Source organism: Acomys russatus, chromosome 6 (assembly GCF_903995435.1).
Source record: "Acomys russatus chromosome 6, mAcoRus1.1, whole genome shotgun sequence".
Lineage (NCBI taxonomy): Eukaryota > Metazoa > Chordata > Mammalia > Rodentia > Muridae > Acomys > Acomys russatus.
In genome coordinates this window covers 82,039,173-82,062,744 of record NC_067142.1, presented here as the reverse complement: position 1 = coordinate 82,062,744, position 23,572 = coordinate 82,039,173, and the positions used below count along the sequence as shown (strand labels likewise).

At 41.0% G+C, this 23,572-nt stretch overlaps 1 protein-coding gene across 7 annotated transcripts in view; it reads right to left on the bottom strand.

Annotated features, from left to right (window-relative positions):
* Esrrg (estrogen related receptor gamma) overlaps nucleotides 1-23,572 on the bottom strand; it is a 565,698-nt gene that overhangs the window by 199,330 nt on the left and 342,796 nt on the right. The window contains exon 1 of one of the 7 annotated variants that reach the window (XM_051148108.1): nucleotides 16,094-16,331. The exons of 5 other annotated variants lie outside the window; for them this stretch is intronic. In XM_051148108.1, the coding sequence (XP_051004065.1) occupies nucleotides 16,094-16,149 (56 nt within the window). In that variant the 5' untranslated portion in view covers nucleotides 16,150-16,331. Of the gene's footprint in view, nucleotides 1-16,089; nucleotides 16,332-23,572 lie in introns of those variants that run through there. One more of the 7 variants, XM_051148113.1, reaches the window with a different exon arrangement.

The following is a 23,572-nucleotide window of genomic DNA, read 5'->3' as shown; positions in this document are numbered from 1 at the left end:
ATTGCTTTGTTTAGTGGTTTATTCTGTTTTAGCTTTTTTCTTTCTTTCATTCTTTCTATGATATGGAGAAGTTTATTGTAGAAGCATGGGATAAGAGGTAAGGGAGAGGGAGAGGGGGGAGAGAGGGAGAGGGAGAGGGCCGTTCTTTTCTTCCTTAGGGTTCTATAGGGAAGGCTTTAGGATACAACTTGGCAGAGTGCATAGAGAAGGACATATATGTCTAAAATATTCCATCTCAGCTTTAAGAAGTAAAAAGGATTCTGGGGGGAGGGGTGATGGGCTAAAGTCACAGACATGGTGGAGAAAATGTACCCTATCACAAATATTTTGCAAAAAACACAAATGAAGGAGAGATGTACATGAGACTCTTGGATACAGTACTCTACAAAGGTAAGAGGTGCTTTGCATCAACAAAGAAGACACCGAAGCCATGTTGTTATGGCTTTGTGGTGGTGTGGAAAATATTGCTATGCCTAAGTGGAGACAATCCTTTGACTTGTGTCAGCTTTTCTTTTAAGCTGGCCATCCTCAAGCACTGTCACACACACACACACACACACACACACACACACACACACACACACACACACAGCACTGTGTTATGTATTCCTTACAAAAGGAAGCTGGCCACACTAACACTGGGCTATTAGGAGACAGGCACTTGGTAGCCCGGAGTATAAATTTTAATTGAGCATAAACACTTGACAAAAACTCTCCTGAGATGTTTCTGGCACATTCCAACTGGCAGTGGCACCGTGGTACTATGATTTGACTCTTCTGTAAACTTATGTGACGCCAGTATAAATCCTACTGCCTAACATCACTAATGTTCTCATTGGAAACATCTAAAGAAGTGGAAGACAACAATTTTAATGACCTGAGGCAAAGCAAGCTGTATCTTCAAAAAATAAACAAATACGTAAAATGCCAAAACAAAATGCATCTGCTGAGTAATTATTGCGAAGGGAGAGGACGGCTTTGAATTCAATCTTCAAGTCGTCAAGCGATTTGAAATTCTGGCTTTGGGGAAGTCTCAAGGGCAGCGTTAGGAACGCTGGATGAAGATCCTAGGTGAGAGAATAGCTCAGAATTAACCGATTTCCATTTAAACTGGACTGTATACAAAAAGTCATACTTTACAATGTGGTAGTGCACCTTAACCATTCAGTGTTTTCATGCTTTTCTCCAGGGTCCCTAGAGTTACGCCTACACCTGTGCACACTTGGTAGTTTCTCAAAACAGGACCTAAATTTTAATGACTTAAGAATTTGCAAAGAACTCTAAACAACCTTTTTTGAGGCAACATGAGAAGTTTCTGTATGCCATGTAGCTGATATCAGGCAGTTGGTTATAAAGAACACATGTCAAAAATTAACTTTAAATTGGTATCTTCAAAACCCAACTTCATTAGCTACCATTTAGTTATGAGCCCTTAACTAGTTCCTACTCCTCACAATGGTGCTTAATATCATAAACAGAAACGAGAAGGTGTTTCTGAGGGAAATGAATGTTAGAGGGCAGACAATGGCAAGCTAGCTTCTTAGGCGATATGAGAACTTGGAAATTAAAATGCAATTTTTTTTGGAGACAGGGTTTCTCTGTGTTAGCTTTGGCTGTCCTGGACTCGCTTTGTAGACAAGGCTGGCCTGGAACTCACATCGATCTGCCTGCCTCTACCTTCATAGTGCTAGGATTAAAGGCGTGCACCACCATGCCCGGCTTAAAATGTAATTTTTAAACTGGTGTGGTGGCGCACTCCCTTAGCTTCAGCAACTTGGAGTACATGCAAGTGGACATCTGTGAGTTCAAGGCCTGCCTAGTCTATATAAGGAGCTCCAAGCCATCCAAGGAGATGTGGTAATACCCTGCCTCAAAGTAAATAAGCATAAGTTTTAGAGCTTACATAGTTCACAACGACTTACTTAGAAGTTCCTTGCAAATTACATGTATAGTAAGACATTCAAACTGGCAGGCAATGCGACTTCTACAGTAAAGTCAGTGGCAAACACTCAGAACAGCAACAACAAAAATAGCCCACTACTTTAAAACTTTTAAAAAGTAAGGAAGAAGAAGAGGGAAGAAAAGGAGGAGGGGGGGAAGAAGAAGAAGAAAGGGTGAAGGATTATATTTTTAAAAGAGCATATACGATAGTAAAGCTGGTGAGCATGTGGGAGGGGGCAAGAGAGACTGTCAGAATTCTGACTTTTGACATTTGGGAAGCATTCTAAATCAGTGTATGTGATGTTGCTGGTCACAGCATAGTTTTATAAACCTCTTAGTCTCGGGGGTCAGTGTAAATGGCATTACACACACATGGAGAAAAATCTGAATTTACAAGTTAAGGTTTATGTGTGTTCATGTGTACAGTACGTGCATGTGTACACACAATATAATTTCTCCAACTAATACACTTGCTATTTCCTTTTCTCAGATACCTTACAGAATATGACCAAGTGCCAACGTTCTGAAATATAAATTGGTTTAGACCCCAAGAAGAAATGGATATGTGAATTGTATATTAACAAGTGTTCTTATTGGCAGCTTTCTTGTTCCTAAGTAGTGTTGTTTTAATAATTGTAAGAATGTAGAATCTATTGTTGAGCTGCTTTATTTACATGCAGTTTATTTTCTTTGTCAAAATTATAAGTCAAGTAATCCAACTAAACATAAAAAGAACAGAGTAGTCAATATAACTTTTTAGAGATGAGAAAGACCACACCAAATGACTCTCCATCAACTTTTAATTTGAAGCAGGGACAATGTCTGTAATAATAACCTGTCAACCTCACTCTACGCAAATGACTTTTGCTCTATTTTTTATCACCCACCCAAACAAGTCCTAAATGGTTTACTCCCTGAGTTTAGGGTTTACAGTATGAAAAGAGAGAATGAATGCATATTTCTGGTTTGCCTTTTCTCCCCTACACAGAACCATCTACACAGTCCACTGAGCACTGTTTGGTAAACAAGGAATTCAAGTCCAGCATGCCTTGTGTCTTCCATTTCTGCATGTCCTTCTTGAAGCAAGGCAGGGGTTCTGTTTTTAGTACACACTTTGGTTCAGCGTTAATCCTGTTTTATGTTGTTCACACCTGCTGATGACTGGCAGCCTGCTGATGGGCTGTGTGTGGCTCAGGCTGCTGGAGAGGAATCCACTCTCTCCTGTGAGCAGGAGCACTGCAGAAAAGCTCCCCAGCCAGCCAACCTAAGAACCTATCCTGTAAAATCCTCCTCATCTGCAAAGCAGGGTCTAGTGTCTCCAGTCTTCTATCCACAAAAAAAAAAAAAAAAGTAAATCAATTGGTCTTTTTCCATTAAAAAAAAAAAGTGAACTCCACTTGGCTATTTCTTCTTTTTGAGCTTTTTGTCTCTTTGGGTGAAACTGATTTAAACACAGTGTTTGTGGCTGGGCAGGGTGGGAAGTCACCCTCCTCAGGTGTAACAAACTTAGCTTACACTGTCACCAGCTGCTTTGTGCCTCTAGTAGGAGAATCTGGGCTTTAAATGGTTATGTTAAAGTAGTCCTTGGACATTCATAGAATTCTGTATCCAAAATGAATGCAGAACATATACACATCCACAGGCTGGCACTGGTACCCACAGCGTGGCCAGGGCAGATATATGTAGGTACTAAGGGCACTCATTCTCTTCCCACTGTGGCTATGCCCCTGAGCTGCATGTGTTCAGTAGCAAAGGGAATGATTTCTTCTTTGGTAACAGCGATAAATTAGGTCCATGTCACAGACAGAGGAGAACAGGAGTAAAGGAATACTCCAAGATCGGCAATGGGACCAGGAAAGGCAGCCACTCAAAACAAAGCAAAAACAAAAACAAACAAACAAACAAAAAAGATCCAGGAAGCCATGTCTGCCCTCTCTTCTGGACTAAGGTACTCACCGAAAGGCACAAAAACTCACCCCGTCCTGACTGTGACCTCAAGCCAAGATACAGGTTCAGTGGTGGCCTCCAAGCCCGTCATGTGCCTATAGAGCCAGCTGCTGCCCATAGGTAGGTACAGAGAGCTCTTCCTGGGCAGTTCATGGTATCCCTGACAGGTCTCACACATCTAGGGAGTCCAGAAACCTTTTCCAAGTTATTGTGGCCAATAAAGCATTTGGGTTTCAGCATCAGTTAGAGGAGCCCCATCCACTGACTCCTCAGAGGGGCACAAGGCAGGTGCTAAGCAGCACCATGGGGTTCTCAGAACATTTGAGGTCAAAACATCAGAGGCATGGCCAATCTTCCTCAAATTCCTTTAATCCATTGACACTGTGCTCTTTGAAGAGGGCACTTCTGACTGGTGCTCTGAGTAGAAGGAAGGGACGGGTGAGGGAAGTGGGTGAGAGGGGTCTTTGTCAGATGACAACTTTGCGTGGATTCCCAGAATCCTCAGTGTTGTTCCCATAGGACAGATACCAGATAGCCACACTTTCTGTACTTGGACACAGTTCTTTGCCCAAGGCACTAGACTTGGCTACTCTCTAATGATAACAAGAGAAAGTATGCAGTTGCTAAACTGATGTTACAATAGACTTATCAGAGTTAAATACAGAATTCATGCATCTTCCATACTCTGCTGCATCCCATCAGAGACTAAGGACCAGTTGTCATTTCCAATTTGATTATGGAATAGGGACAGGACAGAAATAAATTCAATTGTTGGGCCAGATCACACAGAATTGCTGATATTTGACCATTTTTTTTTTTTATCTACAAAACAGCAACTTCATATAGTTTGACCTAATGTAATTAGAATCCCATTATATTATTTACATGCAAAATTAAAAATACTCTAATGCTTTAAAGGTAATTTCACAATTTGGAGCTTGGCCTTCGTGTTCTTTTTTTTTTTTTTTTTTTTTTTTTTTGCTAATCTTTTGAGGTTTGTTTTTAAAGTTTCCTATGAAAATTATAACACTTACCAATGTTAAAAGTTGAAGCTGCACTTGGGGGGTGGCAGGATGCTCAGTGTTTAAGTTCAGGGTAGCCTGTGCTTGGATCTAAGTTATGATGCATGGCATCACAAACCGAAGAAATCAAGGAAAAACCAAACAAGAGGCCTTGGGTACCTAGGCCTAGGAGTTAGAACACCCATCAGCAGCCAGGGGATAAAAGAGCTTTCACTGAGAGCCCAGTATAGGGGTGGCTATCAGAATCATCTTTGGGACAGCCACACAAGACCACCATGCCAAGACTGCATAGCCTGTGCTCAGACCGTGCAAGGGCGGAAGATAGCAGAAAAATCTTTTCCCTGCGAAACTTCAGTAAAAGGAACGGAAACATGGACTTCTCTCCCAATGACTTTGTAAGTTTGCTTGAGACAGAAAGATTCCAAGAACTGACGGTGCTGGTGGCTGGCAGATCAAACACTATTTAGCATGCTACGTGTAGTGTTGGAGATGCAACAAACACCTTCAGACAAGGAGGGGACGAAATCCAGCCGCTGAGCTTGATCAAGGTACCTGCTGCCACCTCGCAGCGCTGCTCCCGAGCATGGCTGCTTGCGAGCAGACTTAAGACCACCTTATTTTGATTACAGCGCTTTCCTCAGGCAGGAATTTTTATTTCATTTTGAATCTTAAAACCATTCCATTTCCAGCCATGCATTTTTATGTTTACAATTGACATCTTCATAAAAGAACGGAACCTTTGCGCGACAGCTTGAAAGCATGAAGGTTGCCTGCAGTGAGGACCTAAATTATTTTACACCTAAATGGAGACCAGCTGTTTTTAGTTAAAATTTAATAATCCTTAAACTGATGACCTTTCTTCCACAGAAAGGCCCCGAGTTGCAAAAAACGAACTTTCCAATGAAACATATTTTAAGAAACTAGTGCTGAACAAAGGGCTGCTTAAAGCTGAATGCTTTGTCAATTTATCAGCTCCTGAACACTCTCTGCCCCTCAGTCCCCCACTGCTGGGGGAGTGTATGGAACGGTGGTGCCTCGCTTAATCGAAGACTATTGATTCGAGTGTGTCACAGTGATCTCATTGAGAGTAATCAATAGTAATCCAAAATCAATCATACCGATCTTGCACTACCATTTATCAAATCTGAATACGCCAAATTATTTGTAGACATCAAATTACAAAGACAAGAAAATAGCACAATTGGGAAAGTTAATGGTTTGTATTAGAAAGCAAAATCAGTGTCCTTATTTTTTTCCCCAGTATGAAAGGGTACTCTAAAATGGACTATTACTTAGGCAAAAATATTTATCTTTTCAGTAAAATATTATCTTTTCACTAAAATTTCATCCTAAATTTACAATTAATCTCACCCCACTAATAATGTTTGCTTTTTGTTTGTTTGCTTGTGTTTTAAACAGGACCTCACTGGTTCAACACAGCAGATGCCCACTTACTGAGCCCCCAAACTTAACTGCAGCACACCATCATTTTACAAGTCTGACAAGCTAAAGTTTCAATGTCTGTCACTCAAGGGCTCAGAAAACAAGGAGCCTCGATTGACACAGAACATAACTGAATCTTGGACCATCAGCCATGGTGTTTAATAGACCCAGAGCGGGCCGGGCATGTTAATTTCTCCAGAGAACGGCGAGCATACGTGTACCTGCTTATCGAAGACACTGCTCTTGATGCTAAAGGTTCCTTTATCAACATATCCCCTCGTAACTTAGTCAAGGTAATAAATCCTTCCATTCATTAGCACACACTCACATCACCCCTCCATTACTTAACGTGAATAGGAAAAAAGGGCCCCCCCCCCCCGAGTGTCTGAAACATTTACTTTTGCTAATGTAAAAGTGCTGGCATTTTACTTTATTCTGATAAGCTGGTGCCACTGAAAGAGATTATTCTTTTCTTATTCAAACCTATCAGCATTTCGTAAAAAGCTCTCTCAATCTTATCAGGAGTATGAGCCAGGGTGGTTACTGAAAACAGTCTGCGCTGCTCTTCTCTTTCTCTCTGCCAAGCTATCTGATAAACCTGCAGCTAACGAACTGTATTTACACACAAACCAAAGTTGTATCTTCCACCGCGCTGCAGCCAGATCCCAGTTTGCCATTGTTAACTTAACAAAAATGTCAGCAGCTGAGTACCCCAAACTGACAACCATCGGGAAAACACTATAAAAGCACTCAGGTAGAATGTTCAGCAAACAGAAACAAAAGAAAAAACAAATGGGAGGTGTTGGAGGCAATCTCCTTAGAATTTGCAGGGGAAATGAAGGGCACTGCCTAGGGAAGCAGGGACAGTCTAGGACCCTTTCACAAAGTATGGTCCTTATCAACGCAAATGGAAAGAAACTGATTTTTAATGTGGGTATACTTCTTGGGCATGGAGAAGGGTGAGTGTTCAGAGAATAGTATTAGGGCTGCCAGGCACTGCCCTTTCCCTCCATCTGGAGGCGGAGCAGTTCTACAAGGCACAGAAGAAGACAATAGACACCCAGGAACTAACCCCGGAAACTGAAGACAAGAGAGAAAGTAACACTGTCACATAGGGGGACCACATCTCAGGACAGACTTGTCAATCATTAAAACCCTCATAAATGCTCTAGACATTACAGTTTTGGTCACTATTAGGAAAAGAAATAAATACGATTGGAGTGGGGCTTTTTGACCTCCTATTACTTTTCTTATTTCTTTAGACTTAAACAACTGAACATCTTCACTATACAGGTATGAAAAGAGGCACGTCACCCAGGTGGTCAGCTCTTCACTTTGGTCTCTGGAAGGTCTCCTACCAGGTGGTAGTTCAGAGAAACTGAAAAGAGGCCTTGTTTGGGGGTTGTACTTTAGGGGCATGAAAACCAACAATGACATATCTAGAACAGAGAGAACTCTGAAAAGTTCTTGAACAAAAGGGTCACAAGGCATCCTAGTACCTAGGAGAGAATTCTGTGCTGAAGTCTGTGCGTATGAAACCTCCGTGTGCTCCTCACCTCCCTTGGCCAACCGCCTAGGAGAGAGCAGAGGAGGGCAAGCAAACTTGCCTGCCCACCAGAAGCCAAATCCCGATGCTGTCCAGACTCTGGGCACATGTGTCCCTTTCAGATGAGTAGACCAACAGGAAGAATTCCCAAGCATGCAGCCCAGTACCCTTGAGCTGTGGTTCTACCTCCCATGACTGCTTAGGCAGGACTCAGTCAAGACTAAAGGCAAAGGGATGCTCTGTTATTCCATGGGGTCCAGCGACCACTGTACACAGCCACCTTCCTAGGAGAAGGCATGGCTCTCATTAAACACATTCACTCTTCTCTCTCCCTGATCATGAGTTGATTACAGTATAACAATCCTTCTCAAAGTCTCAGAGCTGTTTTATTTGACTAACGAGTGGCTCCAAAGGAAGCTTCTTCAGAATGTTGCATTTGGGCTAATTTGATTTACCATTTAACATGGCCATCTTTGAGCTTGGGGGAAAATTAATGTACTATAAGGAACTGAAATTGTGGAGGGCAGAGGGAAGTCTAAAGGACAGTGCACAACTGAAGGACACTCTTAAAAGAGAAGGAGACCTTCCAGTATTTTTTCATATGATCTACTTTTACTAACTTTGTATATAAGCTCAAGAAAATTCTTCTGACAGTTGTGTATGAACAGCTTGGAAAGTATACCTGGGAAAACATTTTTATTCATACTGTAAGTATCCAGAGAAAAGGGAGCACATTTATTGAGTAAGCCTTTGCTTAAATTCTCAAAAGCCATTAACCAATGTTTGTGGAATAGATGAAAAAGAAGTTATCATTTGCAAGATCATTGTGAGCAGGGGCGGGGTAGAATTCAGCATGCTTCTGCTTATTGTCCGGGCATAAATTCTTGACTTGGTTTTAAAATTTGTTCTGCATACTGATTAAGACAGATAAGCAGAACACAGAAGAAATTTCTATTTTACTTTTAAAGAAAAAGGTAGTCAAAGCTCCACAAAGGGAGATGCCTCCTCCTCAGAGGAACCATCTTCAGAACCTTCAGAGCCTCCATGGCTTTTATTTTATTTTTTTATTTTTGTTTCACAAATAAAAGTAGCGAGGGCTTTTCACACCTCAGAGATGCTTGCCCTGGCATTGGATCTCACAAACTGGAAGAAGGATTTGAAAGAACTTCAGTTATAGAATGCTCATTGCCCTCTATGTACTGCATAATCCTATGGTTAGCTTTAAATGAGAGGTCAGCAAGCAGCCCGGCTGTCATCACTCTCACCCTGTCCGCCCAATCTCTGATATACGTGAGAATTTACTGCTTGCTTTCTTTATATTTAGTACCATCCTAACCAACTGTTTGTGGAGAAGGGGGATGATGGAGCGGAGTTAAATTGACACGTCTGTGATGTGCCTGGCAGCCCTCAGCGTGCCCAATATTAATTTGTTTTCTTTGGCTAGGTGCGTGCTGCCAATGTGTATTACACGTGAGATGCACTTCAGTCCCGGGGATGTAAGTGCTGCATGCAATTTGGTTGCACCAGAGGCCACAGGAGAAACCACAGAAACAAGCATGTGATGAAAACTGCTTCATACAATTAAAATATAAATTCATGTTTCGGTCCCTTTCAGAGCATGCAACCCAGTCTTAAGACCTGATGAGCTGTAACACTTTAATATTTGATAGATGTTAAATCTCAAAGCCAATGTTTTGTTCCATAATCTAACAGCTAGCACTGTATGCTAAAACCTATAGTTAAGTGCACACATAGACCTTTGCCAGTATACTGAAATAGATTTCAAATGACAAGCGAAAATGCAATCTTTAAATAATTCTACCTTCCTTTTGTTGATTTGCCTTAACAAATTACCTTCCAAATCCAGAGGCTTTGCTACAAATTAGAATGACCATCACTTGAAGAAATTAAAACATATAATGCCAGTTCTTTTCAAACATGCAAAAATATCTTTCAGAAATCAAAAAGAGAAATCCATCTGTACAATATATACATATTTGACAGAGAAAAATCTAGAGCCTTTCAATTTAATAGTTTATAATAACTGGCAAAATACTTTAAAAAAAAAAAAAAACAACAACAACAATGCTGTCCAAACTCAGAGAAAAAGAAACATCTGATACTCGGGGTGAAGTTCCAGGAAGAGAAGATGTGGTAGGAAAAAGTCAGGATGGAGATCGTTTTAGCTGAGGCTTCCTCAGACCTTAGAGAGTGTAAGTCTAGTGTGAACTGTGACAAGACTTGGTCAGGTGAGCCCTTCAAAGAGCAGAAAGCTGTCAGTCAGCACCTCTGAGAGGGAACCTGCCCTGATGCCTTGCTGTAAATGACCAGCTTGCAGGAATTTTCCATAAACACAAGAGCAGGAATTTGATAAAGCGTCATGCAAATAAATATAGGTAGGAAAGAAGCCCAGTACTTTAAAGGAGCCTACGAATTAGAGAAAGAATTAGAAGATTAGAAAAGGCAATTGCATGAACATTTTCTCTCAACACACACTCAGATTTATTAAAGGAAAGTCACAAAATTCTAAATTTACCTCATAGAAATAAAGCTGAATTAACAGAAACCCAGAGTGAATTTTAGAGATACAAGACACCTACTAATTGTAGCCATTTTCTCTTTGAGAAAAATAATCAAGCAAATGACATGCTTACTGAGTACAATAATAGAAATTCACATTTTTATATTTTTTGAGCGGTGCCCTGATTTTTATTATCATATATTTGTCAGGCCAATTATATAGGAAAAGATGTAGCCAGGAGCTATTTCAAAATATTCTACTGGCTATGGGCTCCATCCATTAAATTATGCATTTACCATCAGCAGTTGATTTCCTATTTTACAAATTATTTATGATTAATAGATGCTGAATATATAAGTGAACATAATTTTTTAAAAGTTAAAATCAGACAACAATGTGCATTCTAGGTTACCTGTCCACCTGTCCTATATGTAATAGTTAAATCAATTCTTTTTCCAATTGGGCCTGATAAATACATGAGATATGAATTCCAGGTTAAAACCATACCTGGTAAATTTAGCTAGCAACTAAGTATTTGTTCATCCCACCTAAGACTTACTTTATTAGGCAAAAGCTTGAGAATAATAAAAAAATTTCTAAAGTGAATATATCCCTTTCTCCATACATATGTGTATTTCACATGTAGTTGGACATACAAACACACTCCCTCCTGTACGTATTCCAGCAGCTGCTTGTGCTTTTAAAGGACCACATGTGAATTTACTTATCAGTCATAGCATCGGTAATCTATATCCATGTAGACGTGGCCACAGGAAAAAAAATAATCAATGACAAAACATGCAAAATGCAGCAAGAATGTTAAGCTGCAGAGACGCCTGGTGTCATCCCTGCACTACCAAAGGCACGAGAATATGACCGGAGAGAGGCGAAATATTTCACTGTCATGGAGCAGAGAAAAGCGCAATTCATTTCTATCTCATGTGTTTTAGGACAATGACAATTTAATACAATACCAGTGGGTGTATAAGAGATAAAAAACTGAACAAACTGGCCCAACATAATCAAAGATTTTCTCCAGAGAGCTGGTTCGGCCAGAGCTCGCCTACACTATAACACATCAACCTGGTATTGTTTCTCTCTCCTGTGAATTTGCTCGGGAACCAGACTCAGGGAGCAGCTTATCTCCTGCGATGACTCGAAAGTTCTGTAATCCTGAGCACGCTCCCCTCTTCTTTCTAAATGTTTGTGGGGCAAATCTAGAAAGTTTATTTGCTATTAATTGGTTGCATAAAAATCAGTGCAAAGAACAGCCACTTGTATGTAAAGTATCAGCCAGGGAGCATGCATTTTTAACTCAGTCTATGAAATCATATAAAGGAAAACCTTTCCTGCTGAATATCACGTGACAAGTACAACAAAGAAATAGTTTGTTTAGTCACTGGGCTAAAAGCGATGTTGAGGAATTTTTCACAAGTGATACAGACTTGCAATTTGGACATTGTACTAGCTTCCCGAAGAACCACCTCTTCTTTGTCTGTAATTCTGACGGGCAGGAGGGATCATGAAAGTATTGTTAAACAGAACCCAACAGAAGTTAGCTGCCCTCTTTGATGCATAGCACCAGGTATGGAAAATTAATTGCAAAAGTATGGCCCAGCTAATGAGATGGGCCTTATCTCTTCTCACTCAAGGGAGCACAAGTATTTTTCTGCTGGCTCAATATTTTACAAAAATGCCTAAACTGTTACTAAATAAATAAATAAAAATCTGATCAGAAAACATCAAAGCCACTCGTGATCATAACTTCTAAGATCTGGACTATTTGACATTAAAGGTGATTCTCTGTGTTCTTTTCCCTTTAAGCTAAAATTCTTCTCTCCTTCTCTCTCTCAACTTTAGGAAAAAAATAACAACAAAAATCTTTTTCCCTGCTAGCATTTTAAAAGGCTGTATCTTAATACCATTCTTCAAGAATTAGCAAATATCTATACATTACAGGTCAGATTAAATTAAGGAAATATATCAAAGACTATATATATATATATATATATATATATATATATATATATATATATATATATTAAAGGAACAGCGCTATCTTATTGGGGGGAAATGCTAGAAAAATGATCATCCATGCAAGAGAATTAATGGCTATCCACAAGGGCTTTGCTAATAACATGGGTTAATTACCACTGCAACACACTAGGTTCCGTAAATAAAGCTGCACAGCCACAAACACATTTAGACAAGAAGCCGTCACTGTAGGAACAAGCCCCCACCATCGCCCTTGCCTCTGCTAAGAAGGGAGGCTGTTTAAACTCACCACCAAATGTGCACAGCGTAGTGCCCACATACCCTAACACAAAGGGCTAGTGGAGGTTAGGTGCCTGTCACTACCCCCATTCAACATGTATTCCATTAACTCAGAGACATTTAAAAAATTTTTTTGCTTACTTCAAAAGGAAAAAAAATCATGAGTTATATAATACAAATTACTTGGCACATGGACGCACACACACACATACACACACACACACACACACACACATACACACTATATGCATATATAGTTTAAGACATGCACCATTTCATTGAGAAACAGAAATGTTCTGTTTGATTTTGTGGTGGGCAAGGTTACAGGATTCTACAGCCAAAGAGCGCTAATTGCTGCTGGCTGGCATGTCCAAAGAATCAGAGAGAGAGAGAGAGAGAGAGAGAGAGAGAGAGAGAGAACGAGCCTGAAGACTCCACCTATACCACCTACCTTTAAGGCTGCAGGTATTTGCAACAGATTTATACAGAAGGATCAAGACAGAAAGTAGAAAGTTCCAAGTCTGGAGTTTGGCTTTTCTACCTCAGAAAAATAAACTTAAAGTGCCTCTTGATGTCATATCTAAAGGAACTTGGACAGGCTCCTATTTTTCCTTAAAAAAGAAATGTACCCATAGCCATTATGATTTAGGCTTTTGTTTCTGCTGAGAGGTAGACAGACTTCTTTCTTGTTTTTTATTTTTCGTACTTCCCCATGATAGGATTACTTTAGGAGAAGTCTATTTCCAATTCAGGTTAGCTTTTCCTAAGAACACACGAGTCAGAGGGGAAAATAAAAATCAACACCCTGACACAGGCAGAGGAAACCATACACAATAAAATGTGCATAGCTCTGAGCAGGGTCCTTAAAAACATGAAACTGCTAAATGTTCACTATCTGGATTTCAATGATCGAGCTGGAATTCCCTGAACTGCCACCTCTTCTCCTTCTCTGTGTTGGAGTGTTTCAATTGCCTTTTTCCAACAGCTGTGACAACTGTTAAAACAGTCAGTAAAATTAAGTCCGCTCTATAATCCTGTAGTCAATGTTACATTTTAATCAGAGGCTGAAAGGGATTCGTGTGACGAGCGCGCTCATTTAGAATGATTACACAGACACATATGTCAAAACCAGCAGATACATTATTTCTGTCTATTTATGCTATCAGCTATTTTTGCTATTCAATGTGAAACAAGCGTCACAGCATTGTGTTCTTGAAAGTGCTGGCACCTTTCCTAAAATTAAAAAAAAAAAAAAAATGTACGTACTTACATAGTTAAAGGTTAACATTTTAAGCTCTCTTAATGGTGGTCAATAAATTGCATGAATCTTTTTAACAGCCTCCCAAGCAGAAATGGTCCAATATTTTCCTTAGAAACTGCATAACTCAGGTTTCATTTCTGTGTATACACACGTGATGGGGCTGAAACCGGCACAGTTACTATGAATATTAATAGCATGTATAAATTCTGTGGTTTATTAATTGAGACAGAGAGGCAGATGCGTTGCTCAGCCCTGGATCTTTCGGTCTGTCCAGTGAACCACGTAACCACAACAACTGCACCCACACAATAAATCTGTATTTTTAAAAGATGACTTTTAATTGATCCAGAAAGAAAGGAAGGAAGGAAGGGAAAGGAAGGAAGGAAGGAAAGAAAGAAAGAAAGAAAGAAAGAAAGAAAGAAAGAAAGAAAGAAAGAGCTAGTTTGAATCTTGCGCCAAAGCCAAAAGGACATGTTCCCTGGTTCCATTTAAATACATCTGGTCTAAGAGGCTTATCTAAACTAATTATTCAAATTAGGTATAAGAAGTTAAATTCAAGGAAACTCCTTCTTCCATGAACCCTTTGGAGGGATAGTTAAAGTTTGCTTTCTTTATTTATTTACGAGACAAAGTTCAGACTCTGGGTGAGCTTAAGGCTTTCCTGACAGGAAGACATTTACGACTGATTCTCCCGTTCTATGGCTCAGGTGTGCTGACCTTCGCACTGCACCTGAATGGGAGGTCTTACCTTTGTTTGTACTGCATTTTTATTCTTGAGCATTTTTAAGGTTGGCTCTTCCCTCGAGTGTTTGAAACAAATGCGAAGACAGCCTCTCGATGTTTCAGATCCTGGTGAGAGCGTGTGTGCCTGTGCCTGTGCCTGTGCCTGTGTGTGCACTCACGCAATCACATGCCGGCAACTAGAGGCTACAAGCTACTTCTCATCCCTCACTTAAATATAATGCAAAGCAAAGGGCAGGCACTCAGGAGAGCTAGTGGACTTCCGTCGCCAACACACTGCCCCAGAGCCCAGAGTTTTATGTTTTCTTCACAATCTATCAAGAGAAAGGTTTGCCAAGAGCACTCTTTTAAAAATTATAACAGTTGCTATTACTGTAATGCGAAAGCAATCTAACTGACTCAACAGAAAGCAAGAGACCAGTGACAGCTTCCATGGTCCACTGATACTTTATCTTAACAGTGGGTTGAAGTTAAGTTTATGACTTATTCATCTACACAAGAATGCCCAATTTGCTTTCCCTACCCCCTCCCCCACTCACTGCCCCTGGACCTTTAATCAGCTAAATCTATAGAATATCCAGGAAGGTATTCATAAATATGAGTGAACTTCATTTAAAGAAGTGCCTTTTTATATATGTCTGGACATGATACGTAGACCAAGCCGAGGACCTGCACATTGTCTATTTAAGGGAAGATTTTTTTTTTTAAGTCACTACTGTTTCTTCTTCAGTTTTCTCCACTTTAAATATTTATAATGTGTGAAAATCTCAGGTTACTTAATGGACTGATTTGCCAGTTAAGTACTGACTTGATGCTAACCACACGAATACCATTACCCTAGCTCTGAGCGGCACAGGGCTAGTTGCTAAATTGTTCTCTGAAGGAGAATTAATAAATGTACAATTTTGCCTCTAACTCTGCGCGGTAAAGGGTGACACGGAGTTTCAAATCTCTGTCAAACTGCAAATACATAAGAGGCACTCAGTAGTATAAATCATTTTGAATATTGTATTTTAAAACATCTTTCCTAGGGAAAATGGGTCCGGGTAAAAGATGCATTTTAACAGTTCACTGAGCATTGGTGCCCAGCGCCTATTCTTAGCACCTGAAAGAGAAGCGACTGTCACCCAGCTGTTTTAGTGACAGTCACAGGGCTGCCTCAAAGGTAACACTGTAGTCAGAGAACAATTCTCCACTTACTGAATTAGGAGATCACCCTCCACACAAAAGGCACCAGACAGACACCAACAAGCACCCACGCACGCCAAACACCCAGGTCACTACGTGGGTCCTCGAGCACACACGCTGCCCTGTCCACACTCCCGCACAGACAGCCCCCCCGCCCCCCGCACCCGCGCCGAGTTGCAAAAGGAAAGGAAAAAAAAAAAGGTACCTACTCTTCTTCGTAGTGCAGGGAAAAAGATTCAGGCAGGCAAAGTTCTACCGAATCCATGTGCGCCCGGCAACCATTATTTGTGCACCCCACCTATAAATCAAAGTTTCCTTGACAGAGCCCCGTGCAATTAACACGCGCGTTCTCCTGGTGACAAGCCCATAGGCACGGCCAGTTGGGACCGAGGCTCGCACACTCTCTCCTAATCAAGGACTTAAAGCCCCGATTGGAGCTTATTAATATGAAGTAGGGCTTTGCATATGCAGTCCCACCGGCCCAGGAGCGCCTCTGATTGGGGGGCCGCTGCCCAATCAGGAGGGAGACGACGCGAGGCCGCCGGAGCCGCAGCCTGCAGGTAGGCAGGGCGAACCGCCGGGAGCACGGTGGGCAAAGCGGCAGCCCGGCTGCAAAAGCCCTACGCGAACCGCAGCTTTCCCCGTATTTATTCTTTTAATTTCTACCCTCCAACATCCCCGAGAAGCTTTATGAAAAAAATAAAAATAAAAATTTTAAAGGGGGTCGAGGGCGAAAGAAAGGGGGAAATATCAAGCGTAACTAACTTAACTCACTCTACGCTGAGGAGATTCATGGTTGGTTTTTCTAACCTCAGACCTATTTTGTTTTTGCAAAGAAGAGCTCATGCCAATTCGATGAATTTGGCCAAGGAATTCTGCGGACGAAGTTTACCCAGCCTCACTCTGTGTGTTGACTGCTCCACCGGGGGCGACTGCTTTTTACTTATTTTTATTATTATTGCTGCCTGTGCTCTACTTTCTCTAATTAGCTTCTACTAATACCTTTCCTTGCTGTGCCCTGATATAAAGGGCATTTAAAAAATAAAATGAAATAAGACTTTCTTCGACATGGTTTCAGTCTAAGAACTGACGGTCTGGTCGACCCCTCTGGGGTGGAAGGTAGCTTCACAGAAGGACAGAAGAGGAAAGATTGTGGATACAGTTGGAGAGAGGGCCTGTGCAAATTTTGTGGGTAAACATTACTTCTATTCATATTCATTCTCTCTCTCTCTCTCTCTCTCTCTCTCTCTCTCTCTCTCTCTCTCTCTCTCTCTCTCTCTCTCTCTCTCTCTCTCTCTCTCCCTCTCTCCCTCTCTGATAGATGAAGCACAGCTTTGCAAAACAAAGGTAAACAATAAAGGGTGTACTGTCTGCTTAATTTTGCAGGTATGGGGGCACACTGGTAGGGGCTGGGGGGTGGTGAGACAGCTCCTTAAATATCAGGGTACTTCGAGAAAATCAACATACAGTTTTTGTGGGGAGAACATAAGGCACTTAAAGTATCATGAGGCATTTACTTATTTCAGTTCATGGTTCCTAACCAGAAGACTATATATATGTATATAACTTTGCTCAAAATATTTAGCATTGAGGTAAAGCATAGATTATGGGCATCTTTATACAACACACCTGGCTTGTTTTAAATAATCAACTCAGAAATATTTTGCATATTTCCCACAGCCTGGCCGACAAGAAACAGTTTTAGGCAGATAATAATATACAAAAATTATGGTGACTCAGTCAAAAGTGTAAAAAACAATATAAGAGGAAATATGTTTCCCCTCATAATAGTGTATGGGCTGCTTTTAATTCTCATATAATAGTGTATGTTTGGTTTCTATTTTAAACTATAGGATTTTTTTATACTAGCAAATGTACATTTGAAACAGATAGCAGCTATTTTTGGCAGCAGAGTTATCTGCTACCTTCTGGGGGAGTGGAGGACCCAGGGTTTTGATGGGACTCAGCTTTCTTGCTTACCACCCTCCCTCCTGTGTCTCAAATCTATAGGGTAGAAATAAGATCATCTCTGCGATCAAAATAAAACAGCTCAGATAGTCAATGTGTGTTAAATTCACCACATCAGACTCAACTCTCTCAACTCTCTCAGATTTTCTAGGTCTTTAAGAAACAAAACACTAAAATAGAACATCCACATTAAAATTCAGAATTTAAAATGACAGGCACGATTTTATCGCCCCCCCGCCACCGACCATGTATTTAGCTATATCCAAGATAGATGCTCTGTGTGCTTTAAATGTGCACAAGTTTCTAGAACCAGCACTCATACAGCAAAAGAACACTGTGCTTAAGAGTACTGCATAAAAACAGGTAGTAAAAGCTTAATTACCAGTGGCATTATGCTGTCTATATTGTTAGATGTGAACTCTGCAATTAAGATGTAAATTTGGTTGTGAGCAGTGAGTTAAAAGAGCTTTGAGATGGAGAAGAAAATCCAAGCATTCTGCAGACACCCAGTTTTTTTTTTTTTAAAAATTAAAGACTTGCCTATTCAATCGAAAATGAGACGTGTAATCAGTTTACAATTAAAGAAATAAATAAAAATGCATTCTGCAAGAAATGTTTTTTTTTTTCTAAAACGCAATCAGAGAAATACAAAAGCTTATAATGCTTTGCAAAGAAAAGCATCTTTTCAAAAATTTCAAAGCAATTAATAGATTTATATACTTATTATATATAATAAATACTCATATCCCAATAGGAGTTTCTTAAGTTTGTTCCAGAATATTTATTTAAAATTTAAAATGATTCTGTATCCTTGATGCATCTTACCATTCCCACAGAGTGTGTTCCTTTTTGCACGTGTGCAGTGCTCTGTACTACATTCGATCCCATTGCATCACCCTGCTGTGACAGTATCTGACTGTGACTCCTTCGAAGGGGCTCGTTAAAGACAAGGTTTGGAGTCAGTTATTTACCCATGAGTCTTAAAGTCACTGCATAACCTAGAAGCAATCTTTGATTTCCCCACATTTTCTTATTTGGGTAACTTATTTGCTGTCATTAGGGGCCATTTGAGTTCTCTGCTGTGTATTTTGAAGACATACTTAGACTCACGTGCACACGCCAGTCTGTCCTTGGTGTCCACAGAGAAACATGCACAGATGTGCACGATGTGATTCTCCGACCCTTCCCTAACTGCGTTTCACACCGAATGACCAGTGTGTGGTAAGTGCTGCTGCGTATACCCTGCCCAAGACCCCACGGTGCCACTTGTAACCTTGAATCCAGTGCAACCAATTTAAAATAATATCCGAGTACAATAAACTTGCAAAAAGCTTGCAGGAAACTATACAGACATACAGATCAAGGCATCTCAAGAAGCCTTCCCAAGGCACAAATCTCTCTCTCACCTTGAAAGAGGCAGGAACAGAAAATCATTAGTAATAAACATGCCACCTGTAAAACTGAGTTAAGCACCCTCGAACCTCGGGAAAACGACAGAAACACATGTGGGGGGAGGGTAGGAAAAGCCTGGGTGAACATATACTGTCGATCTGTGTATATACTTTATAGTCTTTGCACAAGAAGTCCACCCAAGTCAGGAAAAACCGAACCAAACAAAATGACCCCTGAGGACGGTTGCACAGAGAATATAAACGAATTAGTTACTATTAGCCTCTCACACATCAGGCCTGCATTACTATAAAGAATTCCAATCTTTTCTTCATTAGACAACGCAGTCACAAAAAGCTGAGTATCTTTAACAAATGCAGAGGCACCAAGCTCAAGTGGAGGGGAGGTTTCACTTCTATTTGATTAAAACAGCAGCAAGCAATGTGTGCCTGGAAACAAGAGACAGGCTCCCGTGTGAGTTGTGTATGGCAGAAATCTTACTATCTGTCCATCAAACCTTGTCCTCAGCCGTGCTGACCCTGTATTCCTAGATTGGGCAAACATGAGGAGGGACTTAGTCTTGGTATCATTCTTGTCCTTTTACTGATTTCTGTTTCCAGCCTTCTCTGGGAGCATCAACAGGATAAACCTACTCAATTGTTCACAGTCGTCTTTGGCTTGTTTGGAGGTTTTCACCTTACACTACCCTTCTGTCACATGTTATATATTTGAAAGCCAGCAGCCTAATACAGTGACATTTCTAGTTTGCCTTGTAACCTACCATTCCAAATTTTCCTCTCAAGCCCTTAAACATTTGAAAAGTGGATTTGGCTTTTAGAATCACTCTCCCTCCCCCCCCCCCCCCCCCCCCCCCCACCATCTTAGACTTGTCATATACAGTGCAATGTATCATAGCACAAAAACATAACTAGCCAGGACTATCAGGAAGTACCGGCGTTGAGCCCCAAAGGAGACCAATGATAAACATCCTTCAGGAAAGAATCTTAAGTAACAAGAAGGGAAGGCCACATGCCACGCTCCCTGCATGGCCCTCAGAAACCCTGTGGCCTTCTTCAGGGTCCCTCATCTAACTGACCCTGGTTCTGTCACTTGGGGAAACCAGTTTCTATTGTGCCAGGAGCCTGCTTTAGCTCGCACCTTTCCCACTGAGAACACAGACTTCCTTCCAAGTCGGGACTCCTATCTCCTGTTACCACTGGACCTCTATCAATCCGTCCTACCGCAGTCTTTTGTTGCTTTTCATTTCTAGGGCACAGACTTTGATATTTAAATTATTGTCTCTGTTGGCAAGAAGCAATCATGTCTGCTGCAAGTGGTCGCTCCTACAGAAACACTAACAAAAGCCCGTGTGTTCTGACAGACCTCTCATCCCACAGAGCTAACCCATGCCCAAGTGATGGAGTCTAAGTTCTCCACGGAGCCATTGCTTCACTTCCAGAACACACCAAACTCTTTTCCTAGTGTGTGCGTGAGTACGTGCATGTGTGTGTGTATGTGAAAGTGGGAGAGGAAAAAAAAAAAAGGCAGAGAAAGATAGAGAAACTACTTGAGGCAATTTGGGTTCTCTTTAATTAATTCAGAATTATTTTGCTTGCATTTTGTCAGGGTAATACTATACACTGGGAAGTGTCAGTAAAAATTAAATTATAAACTACAGTCAGTCCAGTGGGAAAACTGACTTTAGTTCCACTGCTTTTCCAAGGCCCCTGCTCTGATAAAGCAGGATGCATGTTAAGGTGCCTTGCAAACTCTCTGCAAGCTGCATGGGATGCACTGATGGACGCATAGTTAACACTGTGAAATTATACATTAATAAATGAGCTGCAGCTACATTCTTTCCTGAATGTTAAGCATCATGAGCTAAATGCAGAAAACATTCAAGGTCAGTGTCCTGTTTTTAGACCTTTTCAGGCGGCTGCAGTCAGTATTATGATAATCAAGCTTAAAATATTCCTATAGAAAGGGTAAATTAGCCTTTTCACTTGAAAGATGATTATGAAAAACAATAAAAGAGGGGACAAAAATCTCTATTTTTAACAGCTATAAATCATTGACTCAGTGATGTGTGGGGTAATGTTGTCCAAAATAAAGGGAGGTTTCGTTCTGACAGAAAGGAGTGAGGCGCGGAAACAGTGGAAGAGGGCTTGGAACAAATACGACTTCTGAATAAGCAATACACAGCTTGATGCCAGCAAAATGAGCAAGTTACCCACCTTAGCCACCCCATTAAACACAAAGTACATTTGAGACTAACTGTGTGTGCGTGCATGTGTATGTGTGTATTCCATCTCACACACACACACACACACACACACACACACACACACACACACACACACACAAAAGCACATTTCTCCCTGATGATTATCAATATAATTTGAAAGGTTTCTACCCTGAGAGTTTCCATTAACCCTTTTTGTCCAGATTTTCAAAGGACTAGGTTAAGAAACAGAAAAGAGAGTGAGATCGATCATACCATCAGATAGCCACATAAACAGGTTGAAAGAGTTCATTAGACTTTCTTTTTTTTTTTTTTTTTTTTTTTTTTTTTTTAATGTTAGAACCTGACAAACTTCTAAGGATCTGCTTCACAAATGACTATGCTTGATAAAAATCTGCTTCCCTCAACCAACACTGATTAACTGGGCCTGTGTCTGTCATACCTGCAGAAGCCAGGAGACTGTCAAACAAAAGACCTTATAGGAAGGAGCCCTGGCCTGTTCTGAGGCAGGGCAAGGGTTCATATCTTCATGACTCAGAGATAGAACAAAGCTTCCGTATAGTCACTTTGCTCAGGTAAAATTTTGTTTCTTTCTGTATCAATTTGGAATTGGAAAAACACGTTTTCACAATTCAACAAGTTAGACTACGTCAGCACAGTGGATTGATGTCACCCCTCCTTATACTATCAAAATTACTGGAGACCTAATGTTGAGTCTTACTGTTATTCTCCACAAAGTGAGCTTCCTATCCATATTAGCACTATTTTTTGTTTTTTGTTTTTTGAGATCTAACTGAAAGAACAGGTATAAGAGCATGGTACTGTAAGTCAATTGAACTCTGACTTGGGGTCATTCAAGGTCTTAAAACAGAAGAAAATGGAGTACAAGTGTGATAGTGCTGACTGACAACTTGACAGAGTTAAAAATCACCTGTGAGACCGGCTGTTGGCCGTGGCTCTGGGAAACTATCTTGATCGCCTTACTGGAGGTGTGAAGGATTGTCCGCTCTAGGTGGCGCCAATCCCTGGTCGGGATCCTGGATGCATAAATGGTGAAGGGGCTGGGCAGCAACATGTACTCATGGCTCACTTCTTCCCAATTGTGATAGTGACAGAAGCAGCTGCTTCAAGTTCCTGTTGCCTTGAGTTCCCCACCTCGGTGGACTGTACCCTTAACATGGGAGCCACAATAAGCCCTTTCTCCCTTAAGTTGCTTTTGTGCTTTTGCCATGACATATCACAGCAACACGAAGATAAGCCTAAAGAACCATCTCCCACAGTGAAATACAGATAGCCTTTGCCTTAAGATTTTATGGATCGCCTGTTATTCTACCATGTGTGCACTGCTGAATGAAAGGAGAAATGAGCAGGAGCAAGGCCAGTCATCGCCCTGAGAGCGGCCATCTTGTCTGATGAGGCCAACAGTGCTGGGAGAGTCAATAGAATCGGCTGGCTCTACAAATAATTCAGTTGCACAGTGTCCCTGCCCCCGCCCACACACACATACAAAGAAAGGGGAGAGAAAACACCTTCTGTATTTTTTCCTTCACATCTTTGATTGAAGTAGTTCAGTCAACAATGACGTTGGTGTTGATTGTCCCAGGCAAGAATAGTCCTCACAAATCTGCTGATGAGATTAACCAAGATCTCTGTGTCTTTGTAGAACTTTATTTTCCTGTGCTGAACGGCTGCTCATCTATGGTGGAGCCCTGAGCATGGACAATGGGAAATTAGAGGCAGGGATAAGCCTGGTTTAGGAGTTCAACCCTTGGACCTTACAGGTGTGTGGCTGCAGAAAGCTGAGAGCCTTAACACAGGCTATACACCTAGGTGGTGGGACAGTCCATAGATGACATCATACTTCTCCCCTTTCCTGGGCTTGGTTACCAGCCAGCTTTGTGTTAATCTCAGCAATACACAGAAAGAGGCCACACTGAGATTCTGAGATCTGAGTGTTCAGAGGACAAGGCTCTCTGAGGAGCTAGGACACTTTCAAATGCAGAAGATAAATTCCACATGTATACTTTGCCCACAAAGCATAATAGAATCTCTAAATTCACATCGCTCTCTCTTTTTTTCTTTTTAAAGA